At 48.5% G+C, this 22,985-nt stretch overlaps 1 protein-coding gene across 1 annotated transcript in view; it reads left to right on the forward strand.

Moving 5' to 3' along the window:
• Nucleotides 1–343: 343 nt before the first annotated feature.
• The window catches only part of SLC24A3 (solute carrier family 24 member 3), a 59,656-nt gene continuing 37,014 nt past the window's right edge, over nt 344–22,985 (forward strand). Inside the window, exons 1-8 of the mRNA XM_048515370.1 lie at nt 344–436; nt 775–875; nt 8,416–8,488; nt 8,830–8,973; nt 10,353–10,427; nt 16,112–16,137; nt 19,828–19,881; nt 22,078–22,211. Of these exons, the coding sequence (XP_048371327.1) occupies nt 344–436; nt 775–875; nt 8,416–8,488; nt 8,830–8,973; nt 10,353–10,427; nt 16,112–16,137; nt 19,828–19,881; nt 22,078–22,211 (700 nt within the window). The remainder of the gene's footprint in view (nt 437–774; nt 876–8,415; nt 8,489–8,829; nt 8,974–10,352; nt 10,428–16,111; nt 16,138–19,827; nt 19,882–22,077; nt 22,212–22,985) is intronic.

Here is a 22,985-nt window from a genome sequence, read left to right on the forward strand (position 1 = left end):
TCCGGAAGTGTCCTGAATTCCTTAGCCGCAATTAAAGCCAACATCATCCTGGGGCTGTTCCCTGGCGGTGGAGAGAGTGCTGGCGGCGAGGAGCGCTAGCTTTGGTGGGCGGAGGATCCGGATGTCCCTGGCAAGCCTTAAGCATGTCGGCCAGTTCAGGATCTTTGCCTAGGCCCGTGGATTGCTCTTAGCGGCACTCAGTGGAGTGCGTTTTCCTTACGGCGGTAGGCGCATGAGGAGCCTCGCTTTGGGCCTCCTCGCCATCTACTCTGCCTCTTGAGAGCCTTCCCTGGAGCCCAAGGTTCACAAATTCAGCCGTAGGGCTCTTGGGTTTTTTTGCCGGATGCATGCCATGGAGAAAACTTTGGGTTGGCTGGCCGGCATTGGGGAACCTTTGATGAACGCCTTTGTAGGCGATTCTCCAGAGGCTGCACCGGTAAGGGCTATCTCCTGGCAAGCACAATCTGATCGCTGGGGTTGGCGAAGGCATCGGCCGTGCAAGCTGGCGCTGGCAAGGTGTAAGGCGCTCGCCTTCGAATCCCCTCGAAGCCGGGTAAAACATTGCTGAGCGGAACCTTCGCTTTCCCAGATCACATATTGTGCAGGGCTCAAAAGCATGCGCGAAAGGTGGTATTCCAGTCATCCGGAACCATTAGGGTGATTCCTTCATGCTTAACTGCCTCTAGCAATGCCTCATCACATAGGCTGGTGATTCCTACCGCCTCGCATCGCTTTCGGCGGAGCCTTCGGTGAGGATGTTATAATCTCTTAAAGGGCGGTATTCCGGGACAACCCGCCGACAATGCCACCCTCCCCCTCGGTATCCGTGAAGTGAACGTAGTATGCAGTGATATCGGCATCGCTTCCCCGCCAGGGTTTCCTTTTTTCACAGGTCGCGGGTTAATAACGCTCATGCTAGGGTTTTGAAACCCGCGCCATTACGTGCCGCATGTTTTGACGTGGAGGTGCTGTGGCTCTCAGAAAATGAAGGCTACGGAGCAGAGGAGGAAGCGCCGGTGCCGCCGAGAATTTGAAGGCGAGGCAGGGGCAGCAGGGCAGAAGCGAGGACAGGCGCCCAACTTCTTAGGAGGATAGAGAGAAAATTCGGGTGAAACTGGAAGTTGAAAGATCGAAAAGGAGGGCGGCCTACAGCAAGGGAGCCATTACAGGGTCTGCAGGCTGATGGCTACATAGCATTGCCATTAGTCTCCACGGGCCAGTAGCAGTAGCACAACCGGGCGCCCATGGCCGAGGCTCTGCGCCAAGAGTGCAGCGCCTCGAAAGGTTTTCTCTAATCCTTAAGATTCAATGTCCCTCCGGGTACCAGCTATGGACATTGAGCTTCAATCTCTCGGTCAACCAATCTTTGGCGCAGCTCCCCTCTCTTTACGGGGACCTCTGCTCGCTTCGGCTAACGCTTTGTAGTTCGATTAACCGCAGTGCTTGTCATAAGCCCTGCTTTTGCAAGCTCCCATACTTACCGGTGTTCCGTCGGACGAGAGAGTGTCCTAGGACTCGGGTTCCTGGATGCGCCATCCAGCGGACGGGCGATACCGAAGGTGGTCCCTGGATGCGCCGATCCAGCTGACGCCGGTACCGCTGCCCTTTCCCAGGCGACGGTAAGCAGGGTGGAGGTTCGAGGATTCCCGGGTTTCGGCACCAGCTTGTAGTCGCGGATCACAGGTCAGCGCAAGAACGACGAGACGCTGGGTGATAACATCTGGTGGAGAGTGCCAGCAGCGGGAGCGGGTGTCCGTTCCTAGCTTACTCTGCCGCTGCTGGTTCCTGGCACCTTTATTATGATTCTAGCGGGCGCGTAGAAGGGCTGAACGGGGAAATCCGGGAGAGCGGGAGACTGAGAGATCATCATGTGATGCATGATCTCACCTGGCTGCTACGTGCGGAGAGGAGCATCAGCGTCTGGGCCTAATCCTCACCTGGGGGCAAGACCATTGTCCCTTTGTCCGGGACACCCGGTGGTTGTGAGCCAGGTAGTTCATGACCTGTGACTCATCGGGGGATGAGGGGTGGGGGAGCGGTGCGACCAGAAGGCCGTAGGAGCGCCGGTGTGCCAGCGCTCTACTTACGGTGCTGCTGGGTCAGCAGTGCATCCCTACAGTTGGAATGGGTGTCAGAGAGCAGACAATGGACCAGTGGAAGAGCCCTTTAACATAATAATGTCTCTGTGAATCATTTTATGGACGATAAGCATGCAGACAGTTTGAGAACAGAATGATAAAACCAGGCAGACAGCGCACCTGCAGCCAGGGGGAAAGGCAATACTCGACAGTCACCCTGGAGCCAGGTATGATTGTGTGTCTGTGGAAAGAGCTACAGGCAGGGAGATGCAGAGCTCATCAGTATGCAGTTGAAATTGCGTTGCTTTGCTCGCTCCAGAGCCAAGCGCTTAAAAGGACGGTTGAGGGTTGGGCTGCCAACATGCTCAAAGCTGTTGTCCCTTCTCCGAGCCCCAAAACAGCATCATCAATTTTTATTACAGTCATAGACCAGCATAAAGTAACTAAAACTAAAAGAATAAGACATAGTGAAGCAGTATATGAAGCAGAAGAAGAAGAGGAGTTTGGGTTTATACCCCACCCTTCTCTCCAGTAAGGAGACTCAAGGTGGCTTACAAGCTCCTTTCCCTTCCTCTCCCCACAACAGACACCTTGTGAGGCAGGTGGGGCTGAGAGAGTTCAGAAGAACTGTGACTAGCCCAAGGTCACCCAGCAGGAATGCAGGAGTGCGGAAACACATTTGGTTCACCAGATAAGCCTCTGCCGCTCAGGCGTAGGAGTGCGGAATCAAACCCCGTTCTCCAGATTAGAATCCACCTGCTCTTAGCCACTGCACCATGCTGGCACGCACGCACGCACGCACGCACGCATGCACACACATACACAAACACACGTGTGTATATATAAACTAGTGATAAAAGGAAATTAGGAACACAAAAGATATGAGGACATAAAGGAAACAGGGTAAAAGCCTAAATATTAAAAGATAACAAAAGCTTTAAAAACTATAAAAGAACTATAGAGGGGGGATAGACATGGGGGAACAATACAATTGGTGAATTGCATGCATTTTTAAAGCATTTTTATTTATTTTAATGAGGTAACAAAGGAATGCATGCTTGAATAAACAGGCATGTGGTGCTTTAAAGAATGAAGAAGAGAGCGACAGCCAGGCTGGAGGGTGGTGTAGGAAAGGGCGAGAGTGTGAAGGCAAAGTTTGGGCAGATAGAGTGGGCACCCAATTGCAAATCTAGAAGGAATGCTATAGGTGATGGCGAACCTTTTTGAGACCGAGTGCCCAAATTGCAACTCCAAACCCACTTATTTATCGCAGAGTGCCAACACGGCAATTTAACCTGAATACTGAGGTTTTAGTTTAGGGGGAAAAGGTTGGCTCCGAGGCATGCGTTACTCGGGAGTAAGCTTCATGGTAGTCAGTGGCTCTGCTTTGAAGCAACCATGAAACTCTTCCAATGGGTGAATCACGACCCTAGGAGGGTTTACTCAGAAGCAAGTGCCATTGCCATCAACCGAGCTTACTCCCAGGTAAAGGATTGCGCTTTAGTTCTTTGCATGAAAATCAGTGGGGTTTAACAGCGCTTATCAAGGTTACCTACACTGCTTCTCCAAAACTAGGTCTTAGGTTTAATGCTAATAATCGACCCCAGCAGCCCAGGCCAGCCTAGATATGTATGGGGAGTGGGAGCGACTCTGTTTGCGCGTGCCCACAGAGAGGGCTCTGAGTGCCACTTCTGGCACCCATGCCATAGGTTCGCCACCACTGCTATAGGTACAGAATCTCAGTGTGGGTTCAGTATATGTCCGACGCGTGTCTTATCTTTCTAAACTAGGTTTTCCAGATACCAGGAACCATACCTCTATCAGTTTCGCCAGCATGGCCAATTGGCCATGCTGACAGATGGGAATTGTAGTTCCTGAACATCTGGAGAGCCTCAGGTTCCCTACCCCTGCTCTAAACAGAACCTTTGTTTCCACTGAAAGCATCTCTCTGGCCCATTTGATGTGAGTACCATAAGTCACAATAACCAGTTAATAAAGCAGCCATATGACAGTGGAATTCTTACATAAAACTCACAGGGACAGTAATCGGGCCTCAGCGAAAGGCAAAGAGCTCAAGGAAGCTGGCTTTTGATCTCATATGCGCCATCTGTCCGCTGAGCTGTTATGACCAAACAGGCATAATCACAGAAATTATGCAAGACCTGTTTTCCCGTCAGCGTGCTGTAATCTTCGGAGTGGGTGATTTATTTTGGGCACCAAAATAGATGGTTAATTACGCTGACCTGACTTTTTCTCAAAGGCAGGTATGTGTTTTATGGGCCAAGAGAACAGAGCTCTTGTTTTTAATAAATGTCAAGAGGCCAACAGAGTCATGAAACTGCCAGAGTTCAGAACTGGGGGAAGAGAGAAGGACTGGAAATTGGTCTTACATGCCAGGAGAAACAGACTTTCACTTTTAATAAATATTAACAGACAAACATACATAAGAACATAAGAACGAGCCTGCTGGATCAGACCAGAGTCCATCTAGTCCAGCACTCTGCTACTCGCAGTGTCCCAGCAGGTGCCTTTGGGAGCTCACCTGCAGGATGTGAAAGCAATGGCCTTCTGCTGCTGCTGCTCCCAAGCACCTGGTCTGCTAAGGCATTTGCAATCTCGGATCAAGGAGGATCAAGATTGGTAGCCATAGATCGACTTCTCCTCCATAAATCTGTCCAAGCCCTTTTTAAAGCTATCCAGGTGAGTGGCCATCTCCCCCTCCTGTGGCAGCACATTCCAAACACCAATCACACGTTGCGTGAAGAATTGTTTCCTTTTATTAGTCCTAATTCTTCCCCCCAGCATTTTCAATGAATGCCCCCTGGTTCTAGTATTGTGAGAAAGAGAGAAACATTTCTCTCTGTCAACATTTTCTACCCCATGCATAATTTTATAGACTTCAATCCTATCCCCCCTCAGACGCCTCCTCTCCAAACTAAAGAGTCCCAAACGCTGCAGCCTCTCCTCATAAGGAAGGTGCTCCAGTCCCTCAATCATCCTCGTTGCCCTTCTCTGCAGTGAGGAGGCTGAATTTGAGGGATTTGGAAATCAGTTCTCCAGCTGAAAAACCTCACAGAGGCGTGGTGTCGTGGTTAAGAGTGGTGGGCTCTAATGTGGGGTGGCCATGTTGCCTGTTCTGTTGATTTTAAGAAGTCTGATTCCAGCATCTGTTTTGTGCTCACTGGCATATTACACAGGAGGTTCCCGCGGTGGGTTGGCTACTGGACCCCCTGTGTGGCAAACTTCCTTGTGCTGACATGCAAGGAAGTTGCCCTGCGCAGGTAGCACAAGTAGCGCGTAACAAACTTCCTTGTACTGACGTGCAATGAAGTTACCGTGCCCCTACTGCTCTTGCTGTCGGCTTTCCAAGCAGCAGTGGCATAGAAGAGCAGCAGTGGAGTAGTGGTTAAGAGCATTCTAATCTGGAGGAACCAGGTTTGATTCCCTGCTCTGCCTCTTGAGCTGTGGAGGCTTATCTGGGGAATTCAGATTAGCCTGTGCACTCCATGCACTAGATAGTCACAGTTCTTCTGAGCTCTCTCAGCCCCACCAACCTCACAGGGTGTTTGTTGTGAGGAGGGAAGGGAAAGGAGTTTGTCAGCCCCTTTGAGTCTCCTACAGGAGAGAAAAGGGGGATATAAATCCAAACTCTTCTTCTTCTCTTCTTCTTCTTTCCGGGGAAAGCAAGATCACTTCGGGCGTGCGCCTGATGACATGGCAGGAGAGAGAGGAAATAAGCTCTCCCATCTGTAATCAGCCTCCATGTGGTTGCAAGTTCTCTAGTCTAACTTTTGTATTTAATTTCTTTTTTTCCATACTAGTAAACTACTAAAATTCTCTCCCCTCTTTATAAGCATGAAGGAAGGTAGCATTTGTGTATTGAAATGGTGGGGATGCATTTTTGATGCCGCTTTTTTTTCCTGCCTTTTCGTTTGCATGCATCTTAATCTTTTAAGCTTTGATGTTACCAACTATAAGTCACTCAGATTGCTGACCAAAAGTAATTCCAATTGGCCCAGCTCTTGACCTCTGTTAAGATAATTGTTCGTATGCGACTCTACCTATGTAAATGACTTTGGGTCTGGTTGTGGGGTTTTTTTGGTCTACGACACATGCTGAACCATCTAACCTCTGGTGTGGTCGGAGATATTGTGCAGAGGGTGATTTTTTCCCAAGCAAAAGAGATGATGAATGCAGTCGTACACTCCACAGTGTTTTCAGAGAAACCGCGGGCTAGCATCCATGGTCAAGTTCACTTCACAGGGGATTATAGCCAGAGGCAGGATTTTTACAAAGGGTCAGCGTTGTGCCGGTGATTGGAATGACCTAGATGCCAGCCACACACAGAGAGAACTTATCTTTTACATAGACAAAGTGTCATCTGCACAGACAGCAGCAGGGGAAGAAATGTGATAGCAAAATGATGACTGGTAAAATGGACTGTACCACTTCGCACTGCAAGTAGGGGGTCATCTCTTTGCGTTACGAGGCACTCGTGGAAAATAAGCATCACTGAGAGCAAACTGCCCTTCCTCCTGGATATGATAGGCCAGAATTCAGGGGTCTGCAATCTGCGGCTCTCCAGATGTTCATGTACTACAATTCCCATCAGCCCCTGCCACCGTGGCCAATTGGCCATGCTGGCAGGGGCAGATGGGAATTGTAGTCCATAACTTCTGGAGTGCCAAAGGTTCGCCACCACGGGGTTAGACCCACATGTGGTGAACATGTGTTGCATGAATATTAAATTAAATTAAACAAATGATGATGATGATGATGATGATGATGATGATGATGATGATGATGATGATGATGATGATGATGATGAATGAGTCTCCATGCACCTAAGTTTGTGGCCCACATTCACGAGGGTTCTAACACTATACAGCAAAAGAGGGTGATGCTCAGCGAAACTATTTGCCTCTCTCTCGCACGCACACACATCATCATATGCTGAATTCTGCCTAGATCCATATTATCAAGGACTCTAGAACTTGAACAGGGAACTGTACAGTATGAGGCTGGGATTGGGACGATATCAAACTGCCTGAGTCTGTATGTGCATAAGCTTAAGAATCCTCTACGGGCAACAAAAAGTATTGGTTGTGGAATATGGACCAATCAATAGTGCAGAACTGGATCCAATTCCAGCTTCCCAACAAACCTCAAAGTGACCTCGCAGGTAGAATACAGAGCCCAGGTCTGAATTTGGGTGCAGTGATCTACAGTCCCAGCCCCACCTTGATATATTCAATCTATACTCTCAGCATTTGAATTCTGAGCTCCCTTTCATGACCTGCTTCGACACCACTCCTCTTTAGTTCAAGCAAAGTACATTCAATGCTCAAGAGCAATATTCCTAAAATTGTAGTCCATGAACATCTGGAGAGCCACGGGTTGCAGACCCCTGTCCTAGACAACTGCTGCTCTCCCTGGACACCTGTATTGCCACACATCAAGTTAGCATGCCTCAGTTAACAGGGAGTGGCCAACGCCTGCCCATGCTCCTCCGCAGGCAACTGCAAAAGCTACAGAGTGTAATTATTCAGAAGTAGAGTTTCTTGGAAGGGAAAAACGTGCCAGCATTTTGGCCAGATGCAGGGTGCTTCCTTCCGCTTTGAGGGATGGAAGAGGTTCCAATACACCCCATAGTGAACATTTTTGCATCTGCACGTTGAAAACTGCAGAAACTGTACATCATGTCCTGTATTATTGCCCCCTTCATAAAGGGCCCAGAATGAAGTTTCTCTCCACTTTAGTGATGGGCTTAGAGTGCTGGACAGGCCTCAGAAGACTGTTTATCTGTTAAACAACAAATCCAGGGATGCTCTAGAGCACAGGTGTCAAACTCGCGGCCCTCCAGATGTTATGGGCTGCAGTTCCCATAACAGGGGAATGTTATGTTCCCAGCAGGGGATGATGGGAACTGTAGTCCATAACATCTGGAGGGCTGCGAGTTTGACACCTGTGCTCTAGAGCAGGGGTCTGCAACCCTCGGCTCCAGAGCCGCATGCAGCTCTTTCAGCCTTATACTGCGGCTCCACATGGCCTGGAGGTCGGAGGGTAGCGTGGGCGCGTCCCTCCAGCCCTCCAGAGCAGCGCCGGAAGGAAAGGTGAGTGGAGGGGCCGAACCGGAGGCGGCTCTGTGCGTGAGGGCGCCCCTTTTCGCATCCCCTCCACTCACCTCTCCTTCCAGCGTAGGGCTGGAGGGGCACGCCCACTCTGCCCTACGCCCCATGGAGGTCGGAGGGTAGCATGGACATGTCCCTCCAGAGCAGCCACCATCCCGCCTCTGCCATACCCACAGCAGCCATCCCCCCTTGGCCCCATGGAGCAGGCAGATGCCCACTCCATCGGGCAGAGGGGGTTTCCCTGCCCTGCACAGCTGCCTCCCAGGGCTGAAAGGAAAGGTGAGTGGAGGGGCTGAACTAGAGCAGAGCCACCTCTCCAGCTCGGTAGATCTTTGGGGCCGTGGAAAACAGGTCCAAATGGCTCTTCTAGAGCAAACGGCCAGGTTTTTATGCATGGTCATAAACGATCTTAATTTTTGCTCTGTGTTTTATCCTTTAAACCTCTGTATTTTATCTTACACTCTGTAACGCATGCCATTAAAGGTTATCTGTCTACTCAGCAGTAAGGGAGAGGGGTGAGCAGAGGCCTATCTAGAAAAAATGGAGCACATACGTGCGCGTGCACACACACACACACACTTCCGCCCCCACACACACACACAAACATTTCTCCCCCGCAGGTGCCCAGAGCCCAGGTCTACTCCCTGGAGCCCGCGCCAGCATCCAGGTCTATTGCTCAGAGCCAACGCCAGCATCCAGGTCTGCCGCTTGGAGCAGGCGTCGGCGTCCAGGTCTACCACCCCATAGGCGGTATACCCCTGGGGGTGAGCATGCAACGGAGCGAGTAACCACCACATCCTGCCGTTTCGTTGGTGTTGTTTTTACGCATTTTGTATAAGCCCCGCCCCCCAATCCCTATGTGCATGGCAATTGGCTGGAAGCGACTCATCGCTACCATGGCTAGCCTTTTCTATAATAGAATAGATGGGACTTATCTTACACAATTCTACTCTTTCTCTTGTCTTTCACTCTCTAATTCTCTTCTTTACTCATCACAGTAACATATGTACATATGTAGAAGTGAAGACAAAATTCATCCTGGGGAGCAGCAGTGGCGTAGGAGGTTAAGAGCTCGTGTATCTAATCTGGAGTAACCGGGTTTGATTCCCAGCTCTGCCGCCTGAGCTGTGGAGGCTTCTCTGGGGAATTCAGATTAGCCTGTGCACTCCCACACACGCCAGCTGGGTGACCTTGGGCTAGTCACAGCTTCTTGGAGCTCTCTCAGCCCCACCTACCTCACAGGGTGTTTGTTGTGAGGGGGGGAAGGGCAAGGAGATTGTAAGCCCCTTTGAGTCTCCTGTAGGAGAGAAAGGGGGGATATAAATCCAAACTACTACTCCTCCTATATATATGTAAAGATTAAAAGAATCTTCCTTCTTTCTTTCTCCCTTTTCTTTCTCTAGTACTTATTATTTCATTTTCCATTTCTTATTGTTATTACAGTAGACAATGTATATATTAATAAGGGAACAAAAATACTTAATCTTCAAGGCTATGGAGATAAAATGACAATAAAGAAGTATGAAGAATAATTAACAAACTTCAATATTATAGACAATGGTATACTTTCTTGCTACATGTTCTCAGAGATTAATAACTCTGTATGTACTGTTACCCTTCTTATTTTATGTTGAAACTTAAATAAACTATTTAAAAAAATAGAATTTGTGTACGTTAGCCTATTCATAAATACCTAGGCACATTCTGCACATGCAGAATAATGCACTTTCTTTTTTTAAAAAAAATTTTTTTTATAATAATGTTTATTAAATTTTACATATCATACACAAACATAAGAATACTAACATTCTGGTTATTAAAAGAAAAACAGTTGAAAGATATACAAGAATAATGCACTTTCAAACTGCTTTCAGTGAAGCTGTGCGGAATAGCAAAACCCACTTGCAAACAGTTGTGAAAGTGGTTTGAAAACGCATTATTTTGCACATGCGGAAGGGGCCCTAGTTTGAAAACTATTCAGAAAATAAAAAGTGTGGCACCTGTGGAAATATGGTTCTTCTACACCGGCAATGCATCTGTCAGGACAAGATCTCCCTTGTGGATCTCCTTTGTGCCATGGGATGATACGAATTTTGGCATGGAACAGGCCCACTCGTTCACTTCTGGTTTGTTTGTTTTTTAGGTCATTGTTCTTTCGTCCTGGTGTCTCATGAGGGATTCAGTCTACTATACCTTCTCTGTCGTTGCACTTATTTTGGTAAGTTTGCAGCAACTTTCTTATGAAAGACCCTTCGTAGAGTAAATAAAATGTGGGCGTTTCACAACAGAGTACTGTTCTGGGGTGCTGTGTGGTTTCCTGGCTCTATGGCCGTATTCTAGCAGCATTCTCTCCTGACGTTTCGCCTGCATCTGTGGTTGGCATCTTCGGAGCGCAAATAGTCAAACTTCTGTCGCTAAGGCTACTTGACGCTGAAAACCAACTGCTTTCTACTCAGCACGTGAAGGGCATTTTACCGGAGGGCTCCTACCTTCCCCCCTTCAGTAAAGGGCTACCAAGGTATTTCTACAATATATCTTCGCCGTACCTCTGACGTACTTTAATGCTAGCCCGACTGAACGTCCTACCCTCAGCAGTCCTGAGCCACAGATTTCTCCAGATCCCATACCAACAAAGAACGTGTCCCTGCTCACAAAAAGCCATTGAAAGCACATCCTCCTAGATTGCGAACTATATGCTTAATCTAGAAGACAATATATAGACCCATATGCTGAGAACTATGCCTACTCATCAGACAAGGTCAAATCTTTCTATCTGCTTTGTGATCAGTCTCCTCAGAGATTCCTAGACGTTGCCAAATTCCTGGCGCTGGCACAACAGATTCGCCACAGGTTTTAGTTTATTTATTTATTTCTTGTTTTAACTGCTGGAAATGTCTGAACCTACCTATTTTAACTTGATTCTCCTCAACCTCTCTGTTGTATTTTAAACTCATGCCAATAAAAGGTGGTTGTTGTTGATGATGATGATATATATACACCCCACTTGCTTTACTACCATCAGATCCTCTGAAGATGCCAGCCGCAGATGCAGGCAAAACGTCAGGAGAGAATGCTGCTAGAACACGGCCACGCAGCCCGGAAACCACACAGCACCCCAGTGATTCCAGCCGTGAAAGCCTTCAATACATATTCTGCAGATTGTTAGCTCAGGGGGTGGTAGCGAACGCCAAGGAAGAACAGAGTTCTTTCTGCCTGACACGGCACCGGCACGTTGAAAACTTGCTGTAGCACAAACGCATGACTCAGGCCTTTAGTTGGGGGGATGAGCCAAGAACTGGCAGAGAAGCTAGTGACGGCGCAGATGGTTGGCGTTTTGTTTTTGTTTTGTTTTCCCGACTGTAAGAGCAGCACGGGTGACAGGGCAGATCTACCCAACACAGCATTTGTGGCCATCCTGGTGGAAGCAGCCGAGGGGGGAAAAAAACCCTGAAAAGGGAAGTTGAAGTACAGAATGTGAGCGCGGACTAGTGGTGACTCGGATGTGCTGCGGCCGATCTAGGCATCGACGCCGAATGAAGCAGTAGGATTCGGGACTTGGACGTTTCAGAATGCACGAAAAAGAAGACGAGTTTGGGTTTCTACCCCACCTTTCTCTCCTGTAAGGAGTCTGAAAGGGGCTTACAAACTCCTTCCCTTCCTCTCCCCACAACAGACACCTTGTGAGGTGGTCGGAACTGAGAGAGTTCTGAGAGATGGCCCATAACAAATGTGATTCATCAGATAGGAGTCTGCCACTCATATGGAGGAGTGGAGAATCAAACCCAGTTCTCCATATTAGAGGCCACTGCTCTTAACCACTACACCAATGGTGGCGAACCTATGGCACTCCAGATGTTCATGGACTACAATTCCCATCAGCCCCTGCCAGCATGGCCAATTGGGCAGAGATGAGGCCATGCTGGCAGGGGCTGATGGGAATTGTAGTCCATGAACATCTGGAGTGCCATAGGTTCGCCGCCACTGCACTACACCATGCTGGCACTTTTGAATGCTTCCCTACATTGTAACTAGTACATTGTACATCGGTGAGGAAGCACAGCTGATGAGAATTGTAGTCCATGAACATCTGGAGTGCCATAGGTTTGCCACCACAGCCCTATAACATGTAATGTTCTGCAGATTGTTAGCTCAGGGGGTGGTAGTGAACACCAAGGAAGAACAGAGTTCTTTCTGCCTGACACGGTGTCCCTATAGCACAGTGGTGGCGAACCTATGGCACCCTCTCAGTCTCTCCTTACAGATCACATCTATCTATCTATCTATCTATCTATCTATCTATCTATCTATCTATCTATCTATCTATCTATCTATCTATCTATCTATCTATCTATCTATCTATCTATCTATCTATCTATCTATCTATCTATCTATCTATCTATCTATCTATCTATCTATCTATCTATCTATCTATCTATCTATCTAGGTCAGTGGTGGTGAACCTATGGCATGGGTGCCAGAAGTGGCACTCAGAGCCCTCTCTGTGGGCACATGCAAACAGAGTCCCCCCCCACACACACACACACACACACATCTAGGCTGGCCTGGGCCGCTGGGCTTGATTTTTAGCATTAAACCTAAGACCTAGTTTTGGGGAAGCAATTTAGATAATGTAATTTTGTTAATTTGTTGTTTTAATGGGGTTTTAATGTAATTGTTGTTTTATTGTGTTGTTCACCGCCCAGAGCCCTTCGGGGGAGGGGCGGTATATAAAATTAATTATAAATAAATAAATAACTCTGTAAAGCGCTGTTAAACCCCACTGATTTTCATGCGAAGAACTAAAGTGCGATCCTTTACCTGGGAGTAAGCTCGGTTGCTGGCAATGGGGCTTGCTTCTGAGTAAACCCTCCTAGGGTTGTGATTCACCCGTTGGAAGAATTGCACGGTTGCTTCAAAGCAAAGCCACCAACTACCACCAAGCTTACACCTGAGTAACGCACGCCTCGGAGCCAACCGTTTTTTCTAAACTAAAACCTCAGTATTCAGGTTAAATTGCTGTGTTGGCACTTTGCGATAAATAAGTGGGTTTGGAGTTGCAACTTGGGCACTCGGTCTCCAAAAGGTTCTCCATCAGTGCTATAGCACCTGTCTGACACGGTGTCCCTATAGCACCTGCTGTTGCAGAGATGACTTTCCCCTTATATATCTGCAATGAAAAGGGTTGAAGACTTATTTTGTTTTGAAGTGAAAGATGGAAATGCAGAGAACCTTGTACACATATTGGTATAATGTTATATTCGTATTGCAATATGCTAGTGCTGATTTTTATTCAAGACATATAGAAAGCCCTCTGGAAGCAGAGGGAAAATGACCACTGTGGGGACAAAGGAAAAAACCCACTCCATAAAAGCATTAGCAGACAACCTCTGTGGCAACGTATGTGAAAAGTATGAGGTATACTGTAAGAAGTAAGGGGCATACGACTTCTTCATCCTTTATTGGCATTTGAATGATACACAGTAAAGAAGATCAAAATAAAAACCCACAGTAGTCTACTTTCTAGCTTTTACAACTTCTGCAAAGAACTTTGGAATCATAAACAGTAATCCCTGGAGTAAGTTCATTTAGCAAAAATTAGATAATAATATCTGTGTTTATGAAATCTTCGGAATGAAGCAGGGCAAGGAGAAAATCGTGTGGTGCTGCATGCAACTGGCAATCCATAATATGATCGGGGTCATAGCGAGGGGCAACTGCGCCCGGGGCATGCGTGCGCCCTGCCATACCACGCCCCCACACCGCACCTAGTGCGTTGCACCCCTGTCCCCTTGGCGCTACGCCACTGAATATGACGGATTGTGTCCAGAGAGCTTGGAACATATACATGAGGCATGCTTCTGTCCTGGGCCTTTTAAAGGTTGCTACTGCTCGCTACGTGGCTTTTCCCGAGTGAAAACCCCACACTGCTGCCTGCACTATCCAAATCCCCCACTCTGCGCTTTCGTTCCTTATCAGCTGTATACCTTTTTCTCAGTCCACGATCTCTTTCTCCTTTTCTTCCACAGCAGTGGCGTAGGAGGTTAAGAGCTCGTGTATCTAATCTGGAGGAACCGGGTTTGATTCCCCGCTCTGCCGCCTGAGCTGTGGAGGCTTATCTGGGGTATGCTGACTAGCCTGTACACTGCCACACACGCTAGCTGGGTGACCTTTGGGCTAGTCACAGCCGGAGCTCTCTCAGCTCCCACCCACTACAGGGTGTTTACAGAGGGGAAGGAAAGGAGATTGTAAGCCCCTTTGAGTCTCCTACAGGAGAGAAAGGGGGGATATAAATCCAAACTATATAAATCCAAACTCCTCCTCCTCCTCCTCCTCCTTCTTCTTCTTGTTCTTGTTCTTGTTCTTGTTCTTCTTTTTCTTTTTCTTGTTCTTGTTTTTCTTCTTCTTCTTCTTCTTCTTCTTCTTCTTCTTCTGCTTCTTCTTCTTCTGCTTCTTCTTCTTCTTCTTCTTCTTCTTCTTCTTCTCTTCTCTCTTCCTCTCTCAAGTTGACATGACTTCTCCCAAGAGCTCATACCTCTCTCTACACTGCTGCATTGAAAGTCGGGGTAGTTGGCAACATTTGCAGTATCTCAGCTAACAAAACTCAGTCATGTTTACATGAGTGAATGAAATTCCTTTTGAAGCAGGAACCTAGGCTGCTGCCTCCAAGGAAGTCCCTCCTTCTCTGCCTGGAACCCTGTAGAACCCCTGCCATTGGGGCTATATCAACAGACCCAATACAGAGCAGCTACCAACTGTGTGTGGCTACATCTGCCCTAGGCAATTAGCTGGGCAGCTAGCTATTTCTGTTTCTCCAAGGCTGTAGTGTGTAGCACACTTCTCTCTGTGATACACCTCTGAAGAAGCCAGCTACAAATACAGGTGAAACATTAGGAACAAGACCTACCAGACCACGGCCACACAGCCCGGAAAACCCACAACCACCAGTCTGTATTTAGGAACAAGACCTACCAGACCACGGCCACGCAGCCCGGAAAACCCACAACCACCAGTCTGTATTTAGGAACAAGACCTACCAGACCACAGCCACGCAGCCTGGAAAACCCACAACCACCAGTCTGTATTTAGGAACAAGACCTACCAGACCACGGCCACGCAGCCTGGAAAACCCACAACCACCAGTCTGTATTTAGGAACAAGACCTACCAGACCACGGCCACACAGCCTGGAAAACCCACAACCACCAGTCTGTATTTAGGAACAAGACCTACCAGACCACGGCCACACAGCCCGGAAAACCCACAACTACCAGTCTGTATTTAGGAACAAGACCTACCAGACCACGGCCACACAGCCTGGAAAACCCACAACCACTAGTCTGTATTTAGGAACAAGACCTACCAGACCACGGCCACACAGCTCGGAAAACCCACAACCACCAGTCTGTATTTAGGAACAAGACCTACCAGACTAATGCCACGCAGCCCGAAAACTCCACAACTACTAAAGGTCTAGTATGAGGGAACAAGACCTACCAGACCACAGCCACACAGCCTGGAAAACCCACAACCACCAATCTGTATTTAGGAACAAGACCTACCAGACCACGGCCACACAGCCCGGAAAACCCACAACCACCAGTCTGTATTTTGGCTAAAAGTGAATGTCAGATTCACAGGTCTGCTTCTCCATCCAGCTTTTCTTGCTACTTATTTTCAGGGAAATTTCTGTATTTGTTACTGGGGGAAAAAAATCTCTTCCTTATGATAAAAGGAGCTGTGCATTGTGCGTTGTGTAAAAGAAAAAAGAGACGCAGGGAACCGTGAAATGTGTGAAATACTAGGGTGGGGGGGGAGTCGGTACTAGGAAGCAAGGTGTGATGGGGGAGAGATGATTTATGGACCGCCCGATATGATAATATATCTTCCTACATTTTCTCCACAGTTTATTTATGATGAAAAAGTTTCTTGGTAAGTATACATGTTGCTGTCGGGAAACAAAAGGTCTGTCAGAGCAGTTTGGGGTCCCATTTATTTCCCTACGGGGGGCCCCTAATTAGGAGGGCGACATTTATAAATCCTTGCAGAGGCGGAAAAGAACGCTTTTCTAGCACTTTCTGGTCAGCTCGTTCCACACACCCACACAGACCTCTGTGGAAAGCTCTGGGCGTACGTGAACGGGGCGACCCTTTGTGATCAAGCGTGCTTCTAAGAGGCCGGCGCTGAAAGAAAGAAAGAAAAGAAAAGTTGTCAAAATGAAAAAGACTCTATTATTGTGGGTTTCACATCCTGGCAGCGTGTTACGGTCGCCACGGAGACGTCGCTGGAAATGGCAACTCAGTGCTAAGTCTTTTGAGCTGTAACTGCACAAAGTGCCAGCATCTGTGATCAGGGTTGCCCTTAAGAACATAATCTAGTCCAGCTCTCTGCTACTCGCAGTGGCCCACCAGTTGCCTTTGGGAGCTCGCGTGCAGGATGTGAAAGCAATGGCCTTCTGCTGCTGCTGCTCCCGAACACCTGGTCTGCTAAGGCATTTGCAATCTCAGATCAAAGAGGATCAAGATTGGTAGCCATAAGTCGACTTCTCCATAAATCTGTCCAAGCCCTTGTTGCCAGACCTTTTGACTTCCCTCTGGATCTCTGCTTCAACAAGTCAGGCAGGTTTTTGAAGCAACCTGCGAAACCCTGTGTAAGTAGAGATGACAGAGGGACAGGGGAAAGCGAGGGTGTTTGCCAGCATGCAATGGTACGGCTGTCACCGTTGCCCATCCTTCAGTCTCTGCAAAGAAATTCACTTTGTTCCAACAGAGATTTCCTCGGGCAGGAGGGATTTTAATGGAGTATGACTTCGTTGACTCCCCCTTCTCGCTGCAACAGCAAAATGCCCCTTTAAATGCTGCTTCTGAGGAAAAGGGGGCTGCAGGGGGGGGAGGGGGGGAGATGGGCAGAAACCTCTCCCACTTCTGCCTGTGGAAACCCTCCTTGGAATTCGTGCCACGGTCTGTAGTACTCCAATCCCATTTAGAGAGCAGTGGCAAAAAAAGAAGAAAGGGATTTCTGGGAGAGAAAACTGGGGGGTTCCTTGCCCTGGGGGGCTGGTCATTGCAACATAAGGGGGGGTATCTGTTTAACCAACTGCAGAGGGACAAATGGTTAACTCCCCCCCCCCCCCACCCCCCACCCCGCTTATGCACCTCAGCCCTGACACAGATTCCCCCTTCCCTCACGGTTGCTTTTAAAATTAATGAAAGTTGAGAGATCCAATCACGGGCCTCTTGCATCTCATCTCGTTAATTCCTTAGTCGAGTTTATTGCATTGCATTGAAGAATGCCCATAATGGAGGGCTTATATCAATTCAGGAACTGTAGTGAGCTTAGAACGGTGGTTGTGTGAGCAGCACTAACTGGATTTGGATGCATTCCCCATCGATTCCCACTAAGCTGTTCCGTTGATGCTTCCGTTTGGATTAACTGCTTGCAGGAGGCATCAGAGGGCTGCCAGAGTCTGACCTCAAGTTTCAAGGTCTTCGCTGCCTTCTAAGGTCACGGGGACAGGAATGAGAGGCCAGGATCAAGAGGGAGCAATTTGCTGCTTCCCTTGAGGACTTCCGTTCCCGCCCACCACGCTTGTCCATCAGGCTCCACCCAGCATCTGGATCTGGCTTGAGACACCTGGCAAAACTAGACCTCTCTTCTGACGAAAGAGGTGCCAACCCCCACTTCATATAGTAAATGCCGTGACTCTTTAATACAGTTCCTCATGTTGTGGTGACCCCCAACCCTAATATTTATCCATTTTACAGATGGAGAACACTGATGCAGAGAGTCTTAGGCGACCCCTGTGAAAGGGTCGTTCGACCCCCAAAGGGGTCGCGACCCCTCAGATTGAGAACTGCTGGGATAGACTGAAGTTCAGTGGTAGACCATCTTCTTTGCATGCAGAATGTCCCATGTTCATTCTTCATCGTCTTCAGTTGAAAAGATCAGGCAGCCAGTGATGTTAAATATCTCCACCTGAGATCTTGGAGACAACTGTCGATAAGGCGGAGTAGAAAAGACGAGACAGATGGTGGTGAACCAAAAATCTGACTCAGTATAAGGCAGGAGTGGCCAATCTGTGGTGCTCCAAATGTTCATGAATTACAATTCCCATCAGCCCAATTGACCATGCTGGCAGGGGCTGATGGGAATTGCAGTCCAAGAACAACTGGAGCACCATAGGTTGGCCACCCCTATTCTACAGCATCCAGCTAAGTTGTTCTCGGCTTCGATATTCAGGCCTTACACTCCAGATAGTGGACTACAGCAGCAGCCCCTGCCAGCATGACCAATTGGCAGGGGCTGATGGGAATTGTAGTCAATAACATCTGGAGTGCCAAAGGTTCGCCACCACTGTCCTAGGATATCTGAATAACCCATTCATCGAGGAATTAATCACTTGACTAAAGCCACCATGAATCAAGTGCAACTCATTCAGCTGCCTCTCTTCATAAGTAAGAATAAAAGTATTATATGCAGCACTTCTACTTCATCTGTTATTAGTGGCAGGGTTTCCAGATAAATTATGGATCATATCAGCCCCTGCCAGCATGGCCAATTGGCAGGGGCTGGCAGGGGCTGATGGGAATTATAGTCCATGAACATCTGGAGCACCATAGGTTGGCCACTCCTGGTATAAGGCAACTGGATGTATACACCTGTCTCATGGGACAGTAATAGCATTGCCAGTTCCCAAGTATCCCAGACTTTGAGGGTGGGGCCTGGTGATTCCAGTAGACAGGATGTAGTAATGTTTCACTAAATAGCAGTATTAAGGGTGGTGGTTCCGTAAACCACTAGGAATTGCACTCGATAGTATCTGGGGTTGTGTGCAGTCACAGTTAGAGGCCAAGCATACCCTAAACATTCAAAGTATACTTGTAATATAGGCCAAACTCAAGCGTTCTCCAGAGGTTAGTGGATTACAGCCTATCATCCCCTGTCAGCATCATGCTGGCAGGGGATGATGGGAACTGTAGTCCATAACATCAGGAGACCACGAGTTTGACACCTATGATTCTAGTCCCTCCTGCAGGTGAGCTCCCAAAGGCACCTGGTGGGCCACTGCGAGTAGCAGAGAGCTGGACTAGATGGACTCTGGTCTGATCCAGCTGGCTTGTTCTTATGTTCTTATGTTCTTAAGGTTATAAAAAGTTGCCTCAGTTTCTTTGTTCTGGTCAGCAGTGTGTGTTGTTTCAGCCATGTGCGGAGACTTGTGCAACAACATAGTGAGTGTAGCATAGAAGGTTTTGTTTCCCTGTTTAGCTAGCAAACGTGATAGAAACACACACTGTTATCCGGGGTTTTATTGCTCTCTATTATACTCTGCATTATACATTTAACTGACAGATCCCCCCCTAAGAAGCATGCACAGAAGTCTTACAAGAGGTCTGTGGGTTGCTGATAACCCTCAAACTTCAATCTGCCACCATAAGAATGAGCTCCAGAAGCAACTCTAGCCGGCCACCATGCCGTAGTTTTTAGGCTCTGACCCTTGAATCACAGTCTGAGCCTCAGGAGAATAGGAATCCCTGGGCCCCGGTCATCTGGGAAAGAATCCCTCTCAGTTCCACGGAGTCCTGTCTCTAACTTGGCTTTCTTTTCTTCCTGGTTTGGTTGCAGGTGGGAGTCAGTAGTTCTAGTGACGATGTACTTCATCTACATTCTCATCATGAAGTAAGTACAAGATGGCTGTATCCGCTTACTGTTCAGGGTTTTAATGCTGGGTCCTTTCCCCACTTAAAAAATGGGAGTAGAGTCAAACCGCTGTGGGAAAAACCGGGACCTTTTGAGTGCGGGTTCATGTCCCCCACTGCAGCTTCTACCCCAGAGATCTATCATCAGCCAGAAGCCACCAGGATTCTCCACACTACGCTGCTCAGCCTCAGGGTCATCCTGATTGGCTGCTGCCAGCTGATGGGCGGGACTTTTTTTACTTTTCCCCTGTAGGATCCACTTCTGCACGAGAATGCATACTGTAGCCACGTCTCCACAAATCAACGTCATTCTTGGAGCCCTCTCCTCGTTCCTTCTCCTCCTCAGCCCTCTTGCTTTTATCACATGCCCACTTCTCCAAGCCCCTCTGCTGCCGCTTTTGGTGAGTGCAGCCCACTGGCCAGCTTGCATCCTGCCTCCACACGAGGTCTGCCCTCCACTCGCCTATAAATGATTGCTGCTTCTGTCTGCACGTCTCAATGAAATGACGTGGATTTCTCCTTCACGGAAACAGCCCACTACTCCTGGTTGGGGAAAAAGGCTCCACGCCACTTGCAGGGCGGGAACCTCAAACCCGAGTCACCCCGGAGTTCCCCACCGCCCGCTCCACACGCTAGTGTTTTTCAAAAGGTGCTCTCCATCTACAAACCAAAATGACGGCGCTGAGGGGTAGTAGAGCACCTCAGATTCGGTGGCTGCTTGTACGCCGTGGTGGGGAGCGCTGAGGAACCCCGGGTCATTTGGCGAGATTAGCCCGCAACATATGGTGAGTGGGGAAAGCCCCCTGGTTTAGCAAATTCCAGTGGAATTGGAAATCAGGATGAAGAGAAGGTGTGTTGCCCGCATTGGTCTGCATTTTTCTAATTAATAAAACCAAATTGATTATCTGTTTTGTTACATGACTGGATTTCTGAAATCACATAACTTTGGGACGCAGGGGGACCTGACTCTGCATTTCTTTGAAACGACTATGAACTTCTACTTGTTGTTAAAGGCCCTTCAGCAAACTTTGGCCACAATCTTGAAGCCATGAATCCCAACGTCACCCACCTTTGCATGGTTAGAGTAGTTCTGATTTCCCCCAGATAACCACGGACCAAACAGAAACAGGAAGAGGGGATGGGTGGATATGGAAGCTGTCAGTTTGACCCTGGGGAAATCAGATCAGAAGTCCCAAGGCAGATCAGAAGTCCCAAGGCTAGGGGAAAGAGAGAGCCATCGGTCGATTCTCCACTCACGATTTGATGCGCGCTCCTCCCGGCAAATATCCCGGGGCCTTGCAGCACTCCCCACTACACCAGCAGCGACAACGCAGTCACCCCAATTCTGACTTTCCTCCCACCCCTCAGCACGCGTCATTTCGGATCCTAGAAGAAAGGAGGACCTACTCGTGATCCCTGGCCCAAAAATGATCAGGCTGGCCTCGCCGAGGGCAGGGCCTTTCAGCCCTGGGTTCCCTACCTGGTGGAACAGGCCCTAGGGAGATCTGCCCCAAGCGGGACTTTGCAGAGGCTTCCGCGAGGGCCTGCAAGACGGACCTGTTCTGCCAGGCGTTTGGCCAGCCCAAAATACATCTACCGTGGTCATCTGGCCTCCCATGGGCACAAGGAGGGGGAGGGGGTAGACGCCATCCACATTTTTAAAATGGGTTCTGTTTTTAGGTAATTGATATGTAAATTATGTTTTAATGTATGTTTTAACCTTGTTGTGAACCGCCCTGAGCCCTCAGGGGGAGGGCTGTATATAAAATTAATAATTAATTAATTAATTAATTAATTAATTAATTAATTAATAAGTACAGCTTTTGAAAGAACGCGCTCTGAATGTGCAGCGGTGGGAAATTGGGGGAGGGGGGGGTGAATCCGGTTTCATTTCTCCCGCCGCTGATAGTGACGTTGAGCCTTTCCTCCTATCAGGAAGCAGTGGACTGTACACGATGCGCGCGCAGCCCTTTTTTAAAAAAAACTTTTGGGGCCAAAATCCACGTGTATCCATGGAGACGTGGGGCCTGCATGCTGTCAGGAGCTGATGGGAATTGTAGTCCATGAACATCTGGAGAGCCGCAGGTTACAGACCCCTGAACTTGATGAAGGAAGGGCTGTCGAGACTTCTTTGCGGAGGCAGCTGTTTGGATGAAAATCTGTTTCTTTTGCATAGGTTCAATGCCCCCCTACAGCAGGTCTTCGGAAGAAGGACAAAGAATGCTACGAATATGGTGAATGGATTAGCAAACAACCCCGAGATTGATGACAACAGTAACTGTGATGCTACAGTGGTATTACTAAAGAAAGGTAACTGTTCTAGTAAGTCGTGCGGCTTGTTTGCAGAACTCTGGCCTGTTCCGCCAGGGCCAATTAAACCGGTTAAAAAACCTAGGTTGGGGGGGAACTTCGCACAGATCCCGCTCCTAACGCAGACCCTGCGCACCCCCGCCCCCGCAACCTGGGTTATTCAAGAGTCGCGTTATGTGTGGTTCTTTGTTTTAACACGCCTCGCGGCCGAGCAAACAGCCACTGCTTTGAGGCACATTAGGCAGCTACGATCCAACAAGAGAATCGCAGTCCCAGGCCCCCATCTGCACTTCGGAGGGAGGCAGGGACCCCCAAAAAGATCCACGCCTCAATGCGAAAGCACACAAACGGGCCAGGGCAAGGCCAGATTTGTGTGACCTGCTTTTCACCCATGTGTATTGGCCTGTGCGGACAGGGCCTCTGACTGTTGGGCCAGTATCTAATTGGCAGGGAGTATTTCAGCAGCAGGCAGGTTTAAAGGAAGGCAACTGGTATTGTGCGTATGAAAAAAAACATTGGACAGAGAGCCTATCCTAGTAAGCAATCTTAGCATTCCTATAAGCAGCAACCCTGCGTCACATCCCCAGAGAGAGAGAGAGAGAGAGAGAGAGAGAGAGAGAGAGAGAGAGATCCTGCAACTTAGGGCCACTCACCGTTTGCTGCTTGCGACTCTTGCCAAGTAGTGCAGGGTCCAACGGCACTCCCCACTACAGGGGTGGCGACAACGCAGCCGCCCCGAATCTGCCGCTCTCGCCAGCTGGCCATTACTTCTGG

Source organism: Sphaerodactylus townsendi, linkage group LG14 (assembly GCF_021028975.2).
Source record: "Sphaerodactylus townsendi isolate TG3544 linkage group LG14, MPM_Stown_v2.3, whole genome shotgun sequence".
NCBI lineage: Eukaryota > Metazoa > Chordata > Lepidosauria > Squamata > Sphaerodactylidae > Sphaerodactylus > Sphaerodactylus townsendi.